The 18,271-nt window shown below is 34.8% G+C and overlaps 3 protein-coding genes across 3 annotated transcripts in view; 2 read left to right on the forward strand and 1 right to left on the reverse strand.

Moving 5' to 3' along the window:
- LOC113497913 (filamin-A) overlaps positions 1–15,101 on the reverse strand; it is an 82,912-nt gene extending 67,811 nt beyond the window's left edge. Inside the window, exon 1 of the mRNA XM_026877720.1 lies at positions 14,986–15,101. The gene's annotated coding sequence lies outside the window, so the exon portion shown is untranslated. The remainder of the gene's footprint in view (positions 1–14,985) is intronic.
- On the forward strand, positions 432–1,317 carry LOC113497916. The gene has a single exon (XM_026877721.1). The coding sequence runs from the start codon at positions 432–434 to the stop codon at positions 1,188–1,190; it is 759 nt and encodes a 252-aa protein (XP_026733522.1). The 3' UTR covers positions 1,191–1,317.
- On the forward strand, positions 1,821–2,722 carry LOC113497917. The gene is made up of 2 exons (XM_026877723.1): positions 1,821–1,974; positions 2,269–2,722. The coding sequence occupies exons 1-2, from the start codon at positions 1,912–1,914 to the stop codon at positions 2,497–2,499; spliced, it is 294 nt and encodes a 97-aa protein (XP_026733524.1). The 5' UTR covers positions 1,821–1,911; the 3' UTR covers positions 2,500–2,722.
- Positions 15,102–18,271: the final 3,170 nt, after the last annotated feature.

The following is an 18,271-nucleotide window of genomic DNA, read 5'->3' on the forward strand; positions in this document are numbered from 1 at the left end:
TTAAAGGTTTTTTGGGCATATGACTAGAATGTTTGTCAAGCACGCAACCTCAGAGGGAGTTATTAAAAAGAGGAATTTAGAAAGACAATTGAAGCCGAAATGTTAATCTTCTATGGGTTTTATCCCTGGATTATTTACTCCACTACCTACACTATACCGATACTTATAATGTAAGTTGAATCCTTCGTAAGGGATTCTTAGTTTGGAAAAACCTTTTCAATCTTTAGGTTGTATTATTTCTAGGTTCAATGTATTCGACTTGGATACTATTTCTCGTACCTACATGACAGCCGCGCTTAAAACCCCAAGGGCAACGAAGCAGCAAACGTCATCCGACCCTTAAAAAAGTAGGTAAAAAGAGTATCCGAACAAGTGCTTACTATTCTTTCAATTCTCACTAAGTAATTGACGTTATTCCTGAAGATAGCGAAATGAATATTGATTACGATAATATTTACAAATTCAAAACTTTGGCTTTAAAACTCAACCAATGTCATCCAGATATTGAAAAAAACAAAAAATGGATGATCATGTTCACCATCATGCATTGTTTATTTTCCATAATATTTTTAATTGTAGTGTACAACGTTTTCTACGTTGATCTTAAATATGGTGACTTTTCCAAACTATGTAAGGATTGTGCTCTGATCGTTGTATATTTGGAAGTTACTTTTAACTCCTTGGTATTTATTCGGAGCCAGAACTCACTAAAATATCTTATAGATACAATGAAAAATGATTTTAATGTGGCTAACTCACTAAATGCCGAAAAACAGGAAATTGTTATGAAAAATGCTCTACATGGGGCTTGGATCGATAACATTTGGTTGGTCATTTCCGTTGGTGGTGGATGTTTTTTTATGTTAGGAAATGTGATAGCAAATATACATAGTTATTCAAAAGGAAATTTCGAATTAGTGCCTCTCTTTGATTTTGAGTACCCGGAATTCGTAAATGCTGATGATACGGTAGAATTTATAATCAATTACGCATTGCTAACACCGTTTCTGGCGTACTCAGCATTAATGTTCGCATCATTCGTGGCTTTGGGACCATCTTTCATTCTACACGCTTATGGACAGCTAGAGCTGTCGATAAGAGAAGTTGAAAACCTTTTTGCTGTAGACGGCAGAGACCTGAGGGCAAAAATGAAAAGTATTGTTCAGAAGCAACAAAACATTTACCGGTAAGAATGTTTGTACATAGAGACCTTTGTAGCGTTGCTTTGGGTTCTGATTTCTCTTTTCCTTGAACCTAGATTAAGCTGATGCGGTTTTTGTGTATATTTTCAGTTTTGTTGACAATATCAATGACACGTTTCAAGTAGCATACGATTTAATTCTGAAGTCAACAGTTATTGCTACACCTATCAGTGCTTTTGAAGTCAGACTCGTAAGTTTTTGGGTCTTTGTATTTTTATCACTTATGTTTCATGTTTTGACTAAAGCATTTGAGTTTATCATAGCCTTAATTGATAACTGTTATGTAACAACTATTCGTGGTATCCTACAGGGTTCTGTTCTCGGACCATTTTTTCTGTTAATACCGTAACAAATCAATGTGTTTATTTGTAAACTACACTGCTTAGCAAATTCTTAGAATATACAGTGACATTTATAAACTAGATCGGTAAATTATTTTATTTCAAAATTCTATTGTATTTGATCTTATACTAGATGTACGCTTTTAGCTGCAAACTCATAATCTTTCCTTTACATTAGGGTACAATACCTATGTGTTAAGCCATAACGTCAACTAACTCCATAAAAAATCTCATCAAATTCGATCTAGCGGTTAAAACGTGAAGTTGTAACAAACATACTCACAAACCTTCGCCTCATAATATGAGTGATTTGTTTTCAGTCTCTGTCACAGGATGTCGTGAGTTTGGAGATATTCACACTCTTGACAATGATCGTGAGTCCTATGATCAGCAGCTTCGTGTGTTACTACAGCGAGTTGCTTATACAACAGGTATGTACAACACTATACATAAATTTAATGTTTGAGACCTCATGACTGGAAGATGTTGTTAAGATTTCGATGCGATGTACGGGGTTTGATATTTTAAGAGAACAACAAAGTAATCCAAGTAAAATTTCTATCCATTTTGTCTAACAACGTGACGAGCATTCGCACGAACATTAAAAGAAAATTCTCTAGTGTATCACCATCATAAGGAGAACATTATGATGACAAATATTTTTTCATGTTTAAAAGCGTTTAAAATGTTTAAAAGTGTTTCATGTTTAAATTTTTTTTGTTTAGAGCGAGCGGTTCCGGCTAGCGACATACAGTTGCGGCTGGGAGCGGTCGAGTGACCGGCGCGCGCGCACCTCCATCGCCCTCATCCTACAGCGAGCGTTACGTCCTGCTGCCATACAATCCGTGTTCAGTACTGTCTGTCTGGTCGCTCTGTCTGAAGTAAATACTTTTTTGGTTATAATATATATGTCCCTTATAGAAATGCAGTATATTTTTTCAATAAATTCTCCCTAAACCACCCTTCCTCTTCTAACAACATCAATGTGTCTTAGCAAAATACTTGAAATTGTTTTTGTTTTGTTTTGATGCTCTATCTGAACTGCAGTCCGCCAATATTTTAGTAGATTTTCAGGTTTTCATTAAAACATGTTTTCTTTTGTTTCAGTCATTTCAACAATCCTACACCTTGTTTAATCTCATGAATGTGATGTGGGACTAAAATGTTTGCCGGATTCAAACTTGGGGATTTCAGCACCACACCGTTCACCGATATAACTACTGCAGTTTAAATGCACACAAATAATAACAATAAAAACAGTCGACTTAAGGAATAACACTGTGTTTTTATTATCCCCAAAAAATATTCATAGCCTTGTTATTTAGATTTCTATGTTCATAGCTATTACATACTAGCTGTAGCCCGCGGGCCCGCCCTCTACCACACCACAGGCCATAATCTGTGAATCAAGTTTCGTCAAAATTCTTTCAGTGGTTGCGTGACAACCATACAGACTTTCACGTTTATACCTAATATTTTTTTTATTTTTGAGATGAGAGCGTACATTATTAAATCAAATTTGCAAAGAATGCCTGGAAAGTCACGTTTGCGCAACTTGGATAAAACAGTCAAACATTGAGACCCTTTCTTCGCATGTCTATGAGGGATGATCAATCTGAGAACCCAGTTTACTCCAAACGTTTGTTCTAAACACAACGCTTAATAACACTTCAACAATCGAGGTTAATTTTACGAAGTGTAAGAGAAATACTATAGTCCTTGTTAATGTTCAGCATGCCAATAGTTGAAACAGATTTGTCATAATTATCGAATATACTCAGAAAATTTATTGGTTAGTCGTAACCATTCGTCTTTACGACCAGAGCATGTGGCTAAACTATTTCATAGACAGATTAAACGGACGTTTCATGTGTACAAGGATCCAAAGAGATTGGATATTTGTAAGATCAATGATAGATTGTTTATTACTGGTTTTATTGGAGTTTATAAATCTAAATGATGTTAGATCAATATTTTATTGCACAGCACGTCAGTAAACGTTAAGAAATCAACTTTTAAAGAAGAATTAATTTTGACTAATAAGGATCAAAGGGCTTTCCACTTCCTCGTAAAGTTAAGTCTCAAATTCTAGTCGGAATGGTGACAATAAGGGTTCCGTATAAATAGGTTGAAGATAACAAATGGGTTACGTGACTAATAAATCTTGCGAGCAGGTTTCCCGCCTTCAACAGTGAAGTCTTTTCCTATTAGTATTTAATTTTAGTTTATGGTTGAAAAAAACATGCCACAGACAATACTTATGGTGAAAATAGGATTTTTATTAAGAGTGCACAGATAGCTCAGGTATAGATCACTATGCCAAACCACTATGCTCTGGGTTCGATCCCCACGTAGGACAAGCATTTATGTGATCCACGAACGCTTGTTCTAGGTCTGAGTTTTTGTGCATGTGACTTGAACGTTCGCGCGATTTCTATATTTAGTATTAGTACGGGTCGTTTAAAAAAATATATTTCAACCAATTCCATTGCAGCAGTATGTCGCACTAACAAAGAACACGTCACAGGTCATTAAAGTAAGTAGATACATATTAACAATGTGGAAAGCTGTCATTACTGAAGTCGTACAGATTACAAAGCTATAGCTTCACCTTGGACATGAGATGTAATTTGTCGTAGCCGTGCATATCATTAAACTTGTTTATTGCTTTTTTATTAAAATTATCTATTTTCTTTTCAGATGTTTCAACAAGCATATACTTTATTCAATCTCATAAATGTAATGTGGGATTAAAAGGTGAAGCACTGCAAGAACACTTGCTTTTGTCCGTGACTTTACTCGCTGCAATATCGACAATCACAAATTATATCTATATTCAGATCTTCACTTTAGTCTAATAGCCTCATGACATCATTAACAATCATAGATACTACTATTAATAAAAGCAGCACTTTATATAGTTTTCTATTTTAGTTTTCCTTTAAACTTTTGTCAACACTCAACTTTACAGCACCTATAAAATCTTTTCATCTGATTTTTTTGTTTTAATCACCGCTTGCGTATTTTCTTGCAAACGGTTAGCATCTGTCTACACCTTCTTGATATAAATGACTACATTCAACAATTTGTCATCGCGTATGTTGAAGTCTGAGTACGATGTCCTGTATGTATCACTGAAATATTCGCCACAAATAATAGACCTGCTTGTACTATTTGACAGGTTGATGTTAATTAATTGAAATGTCAAGAGAGAGCAAATATTTTGCTCGAAATTCAAATGAAGTTTCTATGTAAACAGATGCTCTGTTGTTTTTGTGTCGGGACACATGTGGTTTGATTTGTCTTTATACATATGTTAGATTATTTTGTTGCTTAGCTTGCTTTAACTATGATTCACAATATTTATAGAATGAAAAGCTTAAATGCTTGAAACCGGTGAAAGATGGGCGATACAGGCTACTGTCTATACACGGTGATTTTTTAGTCGTCTTACAAAAGCAGCACAGTGCATGTATCCGACGTAAAATAACCCTAGGCTCGATTTTTTTTTTATCATCAACTAAGATAATAAGTACGAAGAAAATTAAACAAGAGAAATCTGAAATATACTCTTAAAAATGATAAAATTGCCGCCGTTCGCGCCCCTCACCATTGTTACAAGGCTCCTACCGCACTCGCAACAGAGCTGTGTTTCTAAAAAACTACGAATTGCATCATAATATTGAATAAAAATTGCATTTAATTTTTTTCAAATCTCATAAATACCTATTTTTTATCATGAACGTGTTCTAGTCATTGGATACATGAACTGGGCTGCTTTTGTGAGACGACAAAAAAATCACGGTGTATAATATGAAGCTTTGTCGCTCAAAAAACGCTACTTTGTAGACTAATTTGAAAATAAAACCTTTTGTTTTTTAATGTTTGAGTGAATAGCATTCATATTAATTTTATACTAACATGTTTATGAAACGTATGGTGTCCACCAGGGTCCATAGTACAATTAAAAAACATTTACGAATCTGATATTTTTGTTTCTTTTTGTTACGAAATCCGATTTCTTTCGTACAAGTAATAACAATTAATTTTAAATCACACGTCATAAACAGATGTTTGATATCATTTCCTACATCTGTTCTGTACAGTATTCCGCTCATTTTGTCTTTTAGCAACAATCGGATTATAACCACGGCTTTATTCCCAGGCAATAAGATTTAAAATCGCAATTACTTGTGACTTTCAACTATACATACATTCCTCCTTAGCAACAACAAGTAATCTCGTGAATATATCACAAATTCTTGACAAAAAAAATTGAGGGTTAGTTAGTTTTTTTGTATCATTACTGTCTCTTAAAAAAAACATGAATGAAAAATATACATACTTTTTAATAAAACAGTCTATTTCGATCGGTTTAAAATCTCGCGTTGCGTTAATTAATGTTCCAAGTTATTTATAATATGTTTTATAGCGGGATCACTCGGTAGTCTGCCCACCACCAGTCATGTGATGCTGTCACCGTAGTCTATTTTCTAGACACAGTTTGTTAGGACAAGGAAGGTCGTTGACGCAAATACTAGAACGTGCCTGGACTGGTGAAATTTCAAGAACTTGTCATGTTTTTCATTGTGGTGCTAGGTGTTTTTGAACAAACTCTTATTCTCCTAATATTAAATAAGATTCTTCTAAAGTTAGTTCTGCTGCTTTTTAGTAATGGTGTTATCAAAGACTTGTTTTGTCTTCTCATAAATATAGATCTACTAGCTGACCCAGTTTACGCTGTTTTGACTGATAGATTAATTTTAGGGAATATCTAGTGAAGGAAACACATTACATAGGATCAAAAAAATTAGGGCTGGGGTCGCCCTTAGACCTAACTTAGCCTTTTTTCTTAACATTTAGAGGGATACAAATTTGATGTTGTCCGATTCTGTAACAAAATTAAAATTTGTCGATAGACTTTAATTTATTTACTACTAGTCACTATTTATTATGTCAATGTGATTCAATAGATATTGTTCGGAGAATTTTGGGTAGCCTAGCAGTGGAACGCGATTGACTGAGTTAATTTAAAAATAAATCTGAGGGCACGGCAGTGCCCCTGCCAAGTCTCGAGCAAAACGGGCACGGCCGTACCATCTTTTCTCGAAGCGATTCGCGGCTGTTTCGCCCCCCCTGTATCTTCGACGTGGACAAAGCTAGGAGTTTAGCTTTTCGGGGAATAATAGTAGGCATTAGAACAAGCTTAAGTTCGAAATTACATGCCAATTGAATTAATGGTTTAGGAGTTACGGTCGATCAAAGTTACACCATTTTGTCACTCACTGACTCACTGACTCACTGACAGATCATCAAAAATCTAAGGTACTTCTAGCAGACTTAGAAACTTCAAATTTTGCACCAAGATAGGTCCTTAGCCACATATAAAGGAAAAATTATAAAAACATTAAAAAATAATATGCCATAGAAAACAATTTTATATTTGCGGTTTGGCAAGAACATTATGTATGGATTTTGACTGCATTGTTAACTTTGTTCGTTGTTTAAGTACCTATTCAATTGGATGAATACATACATAGAATAGAAAAGAATAATATAAATGTAATACACAGACTATCATTAATACAAATTAATACATAAAATTCATAATTCATTAAATTAATAAAGCTAAAACTCCATTGTATTGCGATAAATATTGTATGCGCGCTCGATAGATGGCGTTGTACGTGTCTGAATCGCGCTATGGTTTCGTTACAAAGCGCAGTCTAAGTAGTACTTCAGAATAATTCGATAATTTTCATTTGATAGCGCCACCTGTCTATGAAAAACCATTTCGAAACTAAAAAATATTGTAGTGATAATTGATATTCGGAGAACTTTACGTGTTATTTAGTTTAGTTTAGCTATAGTTTGTAAGTTAGTAGATATATATATGCATATATATATAAGTTTAAGCTTGTTTACATTAGAAGTAACGAAGTCTCAGAGAAGAAACAAAAGAGATAGAGATAGAGAATGGGTTCTAAGCAAAGCAGTAGCTGAAGTCCTAGAAATTATGACACCTAAAAAAAAAGAAAGAAATACACTTACAAAAAATAAATGAGATCCCACCAAAAACATTAAATGTAAAAAAATGCCAAGTCTCTCGATGCAGTCTTTCCATCGTAAAAAGTTTTGAGATCTCATAGAAGCCAAGTCCTATTCAAAATATTTTGTAGTTATAAATCAACATTTAGTTATTGTATCAATAGTTTTCTTTATATTATAATTATAGTGACTTGGCAATGAGCACAAATTAAAAGCTGCTTGATGCCTGGAATTATATGCAAATGTTACTGACGAGACCAGTGATCAGATTATTTGTTATGTGTGAATCATGATGGTCACTACCGACTACATGCTCCAATACAATAATAAAGAATACCTTACGGGCCATCGCTTTATGAAAGTAAATGAATCGAGAGTACACTAAGACTGACTGCCGTTGCCGAAATTCGGTTGGGACGACACGGATAAACCAAAAGAAAATTAATTTTGTGATATTAATGTTTACGCATGCGGTGTGTGTAACTTTCAACTCCTACAAATATGCCGTTTTATTTGTTTCTTCTTGTGCTCATTGCCAAGTCACTATAATTATAATATAAAGAAAACTATTGATACAATAACTAAATGTTGATTTATAACTACAAAATATTTTGAATAGGACTTGGCTTCTATGAGATCTCAAAACTTTTTACGATGGAAAGACTGCATCGAGAGACTTGGCATTTTTTTACATTTAATGTTTTTGGTGGGATTAAGATTACCCAGACTCTCTATAGAGGAAAATATAACATTAAATTAGATTTATCATCATTCTAACTCTTAAATCAAATTTATTGATGTATAAACTTTGAGCACCGACCCGTGCCTAAGGTGAGTTAGTTTACAGCACATGGACCGCTATATCTTCATGAGGAAGTCAGCACGCGTCATTTTAACTGTCTGTCTGTATGTAACACATGATTGATACCTGACGTTTGCGAATGTTGGATAAACAAGCATGGAAACAGGAGTCAAAAATACTGAAGGTGCTTGTGAAGTTGTAATTTGCTTTAATGATGGGAATAATAGACTAAAGGAATAGAACAAGTAAAAAACTTTCTCAAAGATAAGTGGTTTAGGGGTAAGTGGCCCTGACTGCTATAAAGGAGGTCATGAGTTCGATTTCCACTCAAGACAAATGTTTCTGTGATGATCACGATAATTTTTATAGTCTCTGGGTGTAATTTAGCTATATTTTGCATCAACCTAGTATTATTAATTCAAGTTCCACTTAATTTGACACTAGATGGCGTTGTGTAAAAGATGTGGTATATAACTAATGTTAAACTACAACACTGATAAGTTGTCGACTAATACTGTATTGGACAAGTCTAATTAATATTACTGCAATATAATAGTCATTAGGCTAATATCGTTTGTCGCAGACCTGGGCTCTCGCCAGACGACTGCTATTACTCCGGGACTACTTGATATTCCGGAGATAATTTTAGAATGTGGGTAATAAGATCACTTTCATGAAACTCAGTGATGGTTAAACTTGTTGGTTACAGAGATTGAGTCGAAAGAGTTCTTGGTTTGGTTAAGCTATTATGGACTCTCGACCTTTGCTGTATTTACGTATGAAATTATCCTCTCGAAAGATTTTTTTAACGTTTTCCTAGCCGATTGTGTCCTACTAGCGGGCTATGGCAGAAGTCTCAACAAAATCCACAATGCCCTACAAAGGGCTACATGGAATCAAACCACGTAGTTAGCGTTTGTGTGTCTGTGACTCCGTAGCACTTTAACGGCCAGACTAATTTCGATGCGGTTTTTTAATTTCAAAGAAGGTTATCTATCGGTGATTTTTAGATATACTCTGCCAAAATTGGTCTTGCTATATCAAGATCGTGAGTGATTTTATAATAGTCGGGGATATTTAAAATATGGCGATTAAGGGTAAGGGCAGGTATTTTAAGATTGACCGTTTCCGACACACGTTGTTTACAATGTAGATTCAATATTATTTTTGTGCAAGTGTCAAAATACAATGTAGGGTAAATAAATTCCAGAGGTTGGCAACCTGTGTGCATACCAACATATTTGTCCCGTGATGGATCGACCAAAATTATGTTCACTCAGAAACTATAAATAAAGGGACATCCTGATATAAATATTTAGTAAACATAATTATTTATGGCAGAACACAGTTTTAACATGGGCAGTCTTTATTATTTTAAGACAAGGGAACACAAGATGGCGGGTAGGATGCGAGCAGCCAAAGATAGATCTCGAAGGCGTGCAATTGGGGAAGCCTATGTCCAGCGGTGGACATAGGCCTAAGACAACATGAGGAAACTACTTTTTTCGATATGGATGAAGACAATGTGCACATGAACAAGCGCACTGATCAATGCTCATTACTTCGCCTCTTAGAATCTTTTGCACACCATATATGTATATTAAGGTTTTTAAGCACGAGATTCAGTGTTATTACCCACGCTAGCACCTACTCAATATTTCCGTATCTTGAAACGTCAATTAGACAGCGTAAGTGGTCGTAGTTGTTTTATTATTGTACAGTTAAGAAACCTCTACCGACCCATCAAAAGCCGCAAAGCACGACAAGATTACACAACATATTACGCTATCAATTTTAATTAGGAATCAGACAGACACCGCGCTTACCCGACAGATTCTAGTCAAAACACCCGCCCAAGTATCATTGTATTGACATATTTATCGGGAAACTAATACCAGCGTTCATTATAGCCGTCAGAAAAAAAAAAACAAAAGAAGCGATCTGTTTTTGCGAGACATTTGTAGGTAATTAAAAGTGGTGGGTTGTGGCGCCGGGCGTGTTGCCAGCTGTGATAGTACAGCGGTGATATCTTTGAACTCGACCGTTTTACTTACTGCGGTCTAATCGTTTGGGATTATGTTTAAGTGGTTACTGAGCCCTAGACTTCGGTCATGCTTCCTTTAATCGTTTGAATGCATCGTTTTAGCTTACTATGTGGAGTAATGTTTAAGAGGGATTGTCGCCTCAGCAGTGACCCTTAGCAACAGTTCTGCTGTTGCTTATGAGAGTGGCGCAGTGCCTGATGCATTCAGGTTAAACGAGTCATAAATTGAACTTATTTTTAAGCCCCTACACAAAAAGAAGGGTGACTGGAAGTTTGATGTGTCTGTCTGAATGTAGCATCATAGCTAACGAAAGGTTTGAGTGAATTTAATTAAGTTTGTTTTGTATTAAACGTGAATTGCGTGTTCCTCTTTTTATCGGTAGAGCCAATTTTATTAAATAATTATTTTCTACCTTCGTAATTTTCTCCTTCAAGATGGTACCTTACTTCTCGGTTCCTTACTGGTGATCCCATCGCTTCAGCTTATGATTAAAGATTTCGGTTGCGTCCAAAATCAGTCGCAATAAACATGTTTGACTCAACCGTGTTTTCAGCTAATTACACTAATAAAAATTATAAATTCATTTATAATGGAATACTCAATAATGTTGATTCAATAATTCTTATTCAAATTCACTAAAACACTAATTCAAGCTAAGGAAATTGTTGATTCGAAAGAAAATTTGAAAGAATTATAGGCTTGTTACAACTAACGGAACAAATAGTAATGGACTGACTAAATAAATGAGATTCAAAGATAGATTGCGTCGCCAAAGATAAATGGGAAAAAGACAGAATTTGGAAATCGTTCAAGTTGAAGTATTGGCTCGATAACAGCTATTGACAGCGCTAATGTTTATTAAACTGGGCTCAAAAAATAAAAACATTAAAAAAAATGTGAAAGAAGAAATACTGTATTAACATAGAGAAAATATGTGTTCTTTTGAGAATACACAGCTTACAGCTACGACATAAAAACACAATATTCCCAAAGTACTACTAAAAAGTAATTCCATTCTTCTTGTATTGTATTAGCAAAAGCTCTATTAGTAAAAGTCAACTTGTCAAATAGTACAAGCAGGTCTATTATTTGTGGCGAATATTTCAGTGATACATACAGGACATCGTACTCAGACTTCAACATACGCGATGACAAATTGTTTAATGAAAGTGATATTTATATCAGAGAGACGTACAGATCTTTAATGTATCTATACATGTACTGCCATGTAGTCCAAGAATAGAGTATTTTTATATTCTTTTTCTACCCATTCCCTCCCCCGAGAGACACGTTGACATGTGCATTCCCTCGCCTTACCAAAAATATAAAAGGTTTGCATGTGACTTGAACAGACAGTTTGCACCCATAGCCGAGTGGTTGAAGTCCAATATGCGACGTGTAGCGGGTTTGACCCCCGCGTAAGACAAGCCTTTGTGACTTGAATGTTTGTGAAACCCCGTGACACAAAAATGAATGAAATTAATTCTTGTGCCGCGGGGTTGTTGGTAGTAGTGCGGGAGACGTTTTTAATTATATTATTTTTTATATTCGTTTTTATATATAAATTAATTTCAAACAATGTTTATATTTGCTGAAGTGATTGATACTAATTACTTTATGCGACATCGGTTAATGCGCAAGCGCATCTCGCTGACATTTATTGTACTTTTAATTGTTGGCAGGTTAAATGTGCGTGAGACAGATCCATTCTGCCAACGAATTAAGTTGGGCCCGATTTGAATTATTATTGTTTGTTTTATGAGGCCTAAATGTTGTTTTAAACGCAGTTTGGAATCTGGTTTACTAACGTATTTCAGGTTTTGTTACTGAGTTACCATAGTTGCTGGCTAAAAGAAAATAAGAAATATTTTTTTTATTTGTGATGAATCTTTAATTCTTGTTACGTCAAATATCTTCGGGTCTTTCAACACTACTAACTCAAACAGTTTTGATGTATTAACGATACAAATATAAAGCAAGTAATTAATTAGTTCGTTGAGAGCCTTTCATCTCATATCGATGTCATTTCAACATAAAAAATGACATTTTCAAACGATGCTGATATCAATTAATAAGTCTTCTAAAATTATAATATAATATAATATGCGGACAACATCACATACATTGTTCTGAACCCAAAGTAAGTTGCTAAAGCACTTGTGTTATGGAATTCAGATACAACGAAGGTACCACAAACACCCAGACCCGAGACAATGTAAATTTGTGAGTTTTACATTGACCCGCGCGTCCGGAGATCGAACCCGGGACCTCAGAGCTAGCGACACCTTGAAACCAGTGCTCACGCCACTCGACCACGGAGGTCATCAAAATGCTTATTTTAGTCTAGAATTCTCATTTTCGACTGTTAGGCGGCACTTAGTTCGCCGGGAAATATAGTAAATAATGTAAATATCATTACTCGACTTGAATGCTTTATGTTTTGTTCTCAGTAAGATTTTAGCAGTCGTAGTTAATTACTACGTTACACACTGGTGTCATATAAACTTATATAAAAAACTTAGAGAAAGGCTTCCTTAGCTTGATAAATAAGGAAAGGCTTCAGAAAAAAAGAATTGGAATCAAACGGTGTTATATCTAGGTGATATAAAATGTGGGCATCATCATTATGTTACCAAAAGACAAAGGCTTTGTAGAATCCCTACTAATATCATAAATGCGAAAGTAACTCTGTCTGTCTGTCTGTTACGCTTTCACGTCTAAATCACTGAACTAATTTTAATGAAATTTGGTACAGAGATGACCTTGAGAAAGAACATAGTTTTTATCCCGGGCTTTTGAAGAGTTCACTTGGAAACGCGATATAACCGACCCCGACGCGGGTGAAGCAACGGGCGAAAAGCTAGTAAGTATAACTATATACGAAATCGGGCAAAATCGATACGGAATAAATTTTCAATAGATAAATACAACATAAACCACACCTACATCATATAATATTAAAACAATAAACTATCACAACAAAACCATAAATAAACAAATCCGCATACCAACGTACAGACAGAAAACAGTCTAACCTTTAACTATTAATTATAATTCTTGTTATTTCTTACAACCTGTGTTCTAACATTGGAATGGTCACTAAAACTCATCCTTGTCCTATATTCAACTGCTAATTAATTAAGGAACCAGACAGTTAAAACGCAAATGACTGGCGTACATAAATATTAACTACAGTTAGAGTTTTCACAAAGCGACATGGTAGGTACATACCTATTTTATGTACGCATAATATGAGATACTAGCTGTCGCCTGCAAACCCGCCCGCTTTAAATCGAAAACGATCTCACTCGAACATAAAATTGAGGTGAATCTATCGTAATCTATGGTTCTGAACTATCTGTGTGAAGTTTTGTCTAAACGTGAAAGAGGAACAGAACAAACATCCATTCATACAAACTTCGTTCAGCTATCCTATCTTTCAAGTTGGATCAAACTGCACACGGTGTGCTAGTTTGATTGAATTCGGGCAAGCACTTTAGGAGTCAAATTCAAAAGTATCTTTATTGTGTTGATTGAGTAGGTTACAGGTGTTAAATAATAATAATACAGTACTACTATCTTCCCATTTAGGCATACAATAATTCAATCGCAGTCGGGCAGCAAGATGATACTAACAAAATTATACTATGTTAAAAGGCATGACGCGTTTTTTGTCCATCGTGGATAAAAAACGTGACGTTATTGATACACTTTTAAAGATTCGATACCCAAAGAGTTGTCCTATAAAATTCCTATAATTGAGGCACTGTTATCTGTCCCTCTATCTGCCACCAGGCTTTAATGATAATGATGTTATAACTATATGATAAGTGTAGTATATAGGAATATTGTATAAAAGACATGAGTAGGTATATAGGAATAGAAGCTGCACTTAAAGTGTAGGTACACTAATTAGAGACACTTGGAATCTTTACAAATAACAGAGAGTCATTGGGAGCTAGTTGACATGCACCACTTTAATACGATGCGTTGGGCACCTCATGCCTTTTCAGCTGATGTGGCCGAACAAAAATTAGTTTAGTTATTTGGTTTAAAAAACAAAACGAAACTTAACACCGTTTTCTTGTATAGTCATACAGTTGCAACCAGCAGCAACATCAAAATATTAATAGAAGACGTCCTACACGAAAAAAATCACGAGGGAAATCAAAATAACGGTTTACAAGCAAATCCTAAAATAGAAGGTTTAGCTAGCCGATTACATCATGTCGTGACATTCTCGATTCCACCAGTTTAATATTACTCGTAATTTGTGCGAAATCCAGCATTTATGCCAAGCCCAATTTAATGTCTTTCTGCGTAGTAATTAGTCTGCTGAACGCACTTGAACGATTTGGCAAAGGAAAACATCGATTTAGCAAGTCCTGTAAACTTTCAAAAACGATTTCCTATTCCAAACTTAAATATCTACCTTACCTTATAAATGTTTATATAATTTAGATAAAAAAAAACACTCACAGAACACTCCGAAAAAAGTTGTAAAGCACAAAAATATAGGCTGTTTAAACAAATTCCATGGCACTTACTTCCGGGGCGGAAAACTCGAAAGCGCGCAAGATGGCGGCGATAGCGCGCGAAAACCGAAGCGGCCGTCAAGTTTATTGAAGACGAGGATATCACAATCGCGATAGCTCGTTATATAATTATATTATTATCGAGTTTATGAGTCTCGGGTGTTGGAATTTTTATCGCGTAGTCTGCGCTCGACCAGCGGAGATCCGTGACTAAGAGTGTTTCACGTGCTTTTAATATAAAATTTAGGTGGCACGGGTGAAAAGCTGGGCGGGTAACGATGTATTTTGGATAACGTCATAAAGTCATGTGGCGCGGCTGCATGAGATAATGACTAGAGGACACTCGAGCTATGTCATGGCAAACACCAACTGAATTAAGAAAAAGTATCGATTTGAGAACAATACTATAAGTACATTTAATGATCAGTAAAATAGTTCCTTCATATCAGGAAGGCATAGTCAAAGTTTTAAAGGGTTGTACAATATCTTTAACGTATTTAAATGTTACACATAGCTAAAAGTAGACGCTCGGTACTTAAACAAATGCAAGACATAATTCTATAAAACAAAATGCTGCAACAATATTTTACGACGAATCCGAACAACATTATTATATCTAAGGCTGTGACTACATTTGCGATCGCGCGACATATCTTATGCAATTTAATTGAGTCCCCACTTTTAAATGGGTCAAACGATTTTTATCAAACTTCTCTGGAACACCCGCACATTCAAAGCTTTCGGTAGCTATGATTATAACCTTTTTAGGTTTGGGGTTAAAAACTACTGAAAAAATGATGTGAACTTAATTTTAAGAACCTTTGTGGAAGAGAAAAAAAAAGCTTTCGAAATTTTTCATCAAAAAAAGAAACACAATATAGTTTCTTGTGCATACCTACCGTTTCTGCTGAGAGGATATTTTCCGAAATAACAATTTTAACTTGGCTTGACAATATTGTCGCATTACGTGCATGTTGCCTAAAGCTAAAACATAACCTCTAAACACAATGATTTAGATTTCAGAAGAAGAAATAAATAAAAAGTCAGCCATTACAACTAGGTTTTTAATAACATTTTTAAACATTTTCCACCTATTTCATGGTTTGTTAATAGTTTGCAAAACACGGGTGATAATTTATAACCTGTAATAAAATTACAGTTGCTCTTTTTCTTATCTTTTTTCTACTACTAGGTACTAAACTAAACTACTAAAATCCTTGTATCGCAGGGGTTTTTCAAGCATTCGTGGATAGAATCTAACCAACTCAGGGTTACCACAGTATTAAAAATCATATGATTTTTAAACTATGGCTATACGTTCAGTTAATTAAGATATAAGCCTAGGTGTATGATAAATATTCAACGTGAAATGTAGCTGCAAATAATTATGACATTTGACATTTTAATTTCGAACGGTCTAAGCTGATAAATTCATAAACGGTTTTTTTTTCTATTCTGTTTGACCATGACGCTGAGATTTTAATACTCAGCATTGTACACTTTTTAGGCTCAGGTAGGCAACTAATAGGTTAAGCATATAAAGCTCATTTATCGTTTCAAATGTTTATGAGACTCTATATGCTGTGTGATGCATGCTGTTCCATCTTATGTAAATGTAAAAATTTGCTAAGGTACATAATTTATATGAAAAAAAACCAAACTCATTCTACAGTCATAGAATAAAAACAGAACACTGTTGCTAAGGCTCCGTTGCCTGTCCGTTCGCCTTCCACACGCTATATCTCATGAACCGTAATTTAACTGTAGTTACTAGTTGAAATTTCACAGATGACGTATGTCTGTGATAGATATAAAGAAAAAGAAAATTGAGGTTAAGCAATAGCTGCTACGGCCATACATCTGAAGGATCACCCTTCAGGTGTATGGCCGTACCAACTGTTTGCTTGGAATTACTTTTTTCTTTAGCCTACTTGCATGAAAACCTCAACGTCACGAGACCAACTCGCACTTGACCGTATTTATTCAAAATAGATTTTTTAACATACTATTCTTCAATCTCAAACATCTAAACACAAAATAATTCTTGAGTTATTCGCGGAATTGTGTCATCTCGACAGTTTTATAATATTCATGAATAAACTTCAGATGACATCATAAGAAATATATATTAAATCAGATGCACATCATCGCACTTTTTAAGAAGTCGTTATAAATTGAATTTAATTGGAGGCGTGTTGCTATTTAGCTAACATGCTTCTGAATGTCGCTAATATTTCAGAAATAGTTATGCCTGCAACATAAAAACGCATAATGACGTGAAACAATTTTTTTTTAATATTACATGCAAACGAATTTAGGATTACTTCTTTTAAGTTCTTAAATTAAAATTCAATGAGTGTTTTTTTTAATGACGCCTCCCTCACTAAGGATTTAATCCTTGTGTCGGAGGGGTGCACAAACATTCAAGTCACATGCACGAGACACCTAGACTAAGAACAAGCATTTCCTGGTCATAACAATTTTTGGTCTATGCGGGAATCGAACGTGCCACACATCGAGCATGCAACCTAAAAACACGAAGAAAAAAACATTGTTCCTAGACGGCGTTAAATCGATGGTTTGCAGTACCTATTTAGGCAGTTTATAATTTTATACTAACGAAACGAATCATCTCGTTCTTAAATCACAAAGTCATAGCCATTTATAAAATAGATGTCATTTTTATCACAAAAAAAACATCAAAACAAACAAATAGATACCTATTATAATACCATGAATGACAAATTCCAGTCCAGAAAACTTTTCATCAAGTTTCCTCAGAAAATAGCTATCCCATAAAATTTTGAATAATGCGAATATTTTACACCCAGTGCCCATAGACAAATGTACAGCAACCAGCCATTCTTGATCCGCGAATAGAATAGCTATAGTTAATATAATACGGATTATTCTCATTTAATCTGTGACGGACGACATTGCCAGTAAAAATTTGACATTTATTGCCCTTTCAGCTGCGTCTCAGGATATTTTTGTATCCCACTAAACGTGTATTTTGTGAATGTGTTAACATAACAAACGCTGTCATCAATTCTGAAGTGCGGCTTACAACCGCTGAAATATTTTGGTGCTTACATAAGATAATAATTAAATGCTCTTTTGCGTGAATTAATTATCTACTTTAAGAGCTTACAGAGATTCCCGTAAATAACCTCGATTTTAGCACTTTCAGGGATCATGACGTCATAACTATAAATTACTTGCAAATCTTGACACTTTAGAAAACTTTTAAAGAATTGTATATATTTAATCATGGAATGACGCACTCGTATGTCAAGAA

The sequence above is a fragment of the Trichoplusia ni genome, chromosome 10 (assembly GCF_003590095.1).
Source record: "Trichoplusia ni isolate ovarian cell line Hi5 chromosome 10, tn1, whole genome shotgun sequence".
NCBI classification, from domain to species: Eukaryota; Metazoa; Arthropoda; class Insecta; order Lepidoptera; family Noctuidae; genus Trichoplusia; species Trichoplusia ni.

Bases quoted from the DNA above. Each gene is read 5' to 3' on its own strand.
- LOC113497916 (XM_026877721.1), top strand. From the start codon at position 432: ATGAATATTGATTACGATAATATTTACAAATTCAAAACTTTGGCTTTA.
- LOC113497917 (XM_026877723.1), top strand. From the start codon at position 1,912: ATGATCGTGAGTCCTATGATCAGCAGCTTCGTGTGTTACTACAGCGAG. The intron at 1,975-2,268 runs GTATGTACAACA...TTTTTTGTTTAG, and splicing joins GCGAGTTGCTTATACAACAG to AGCGAGCGGTTCCGGCTAGC.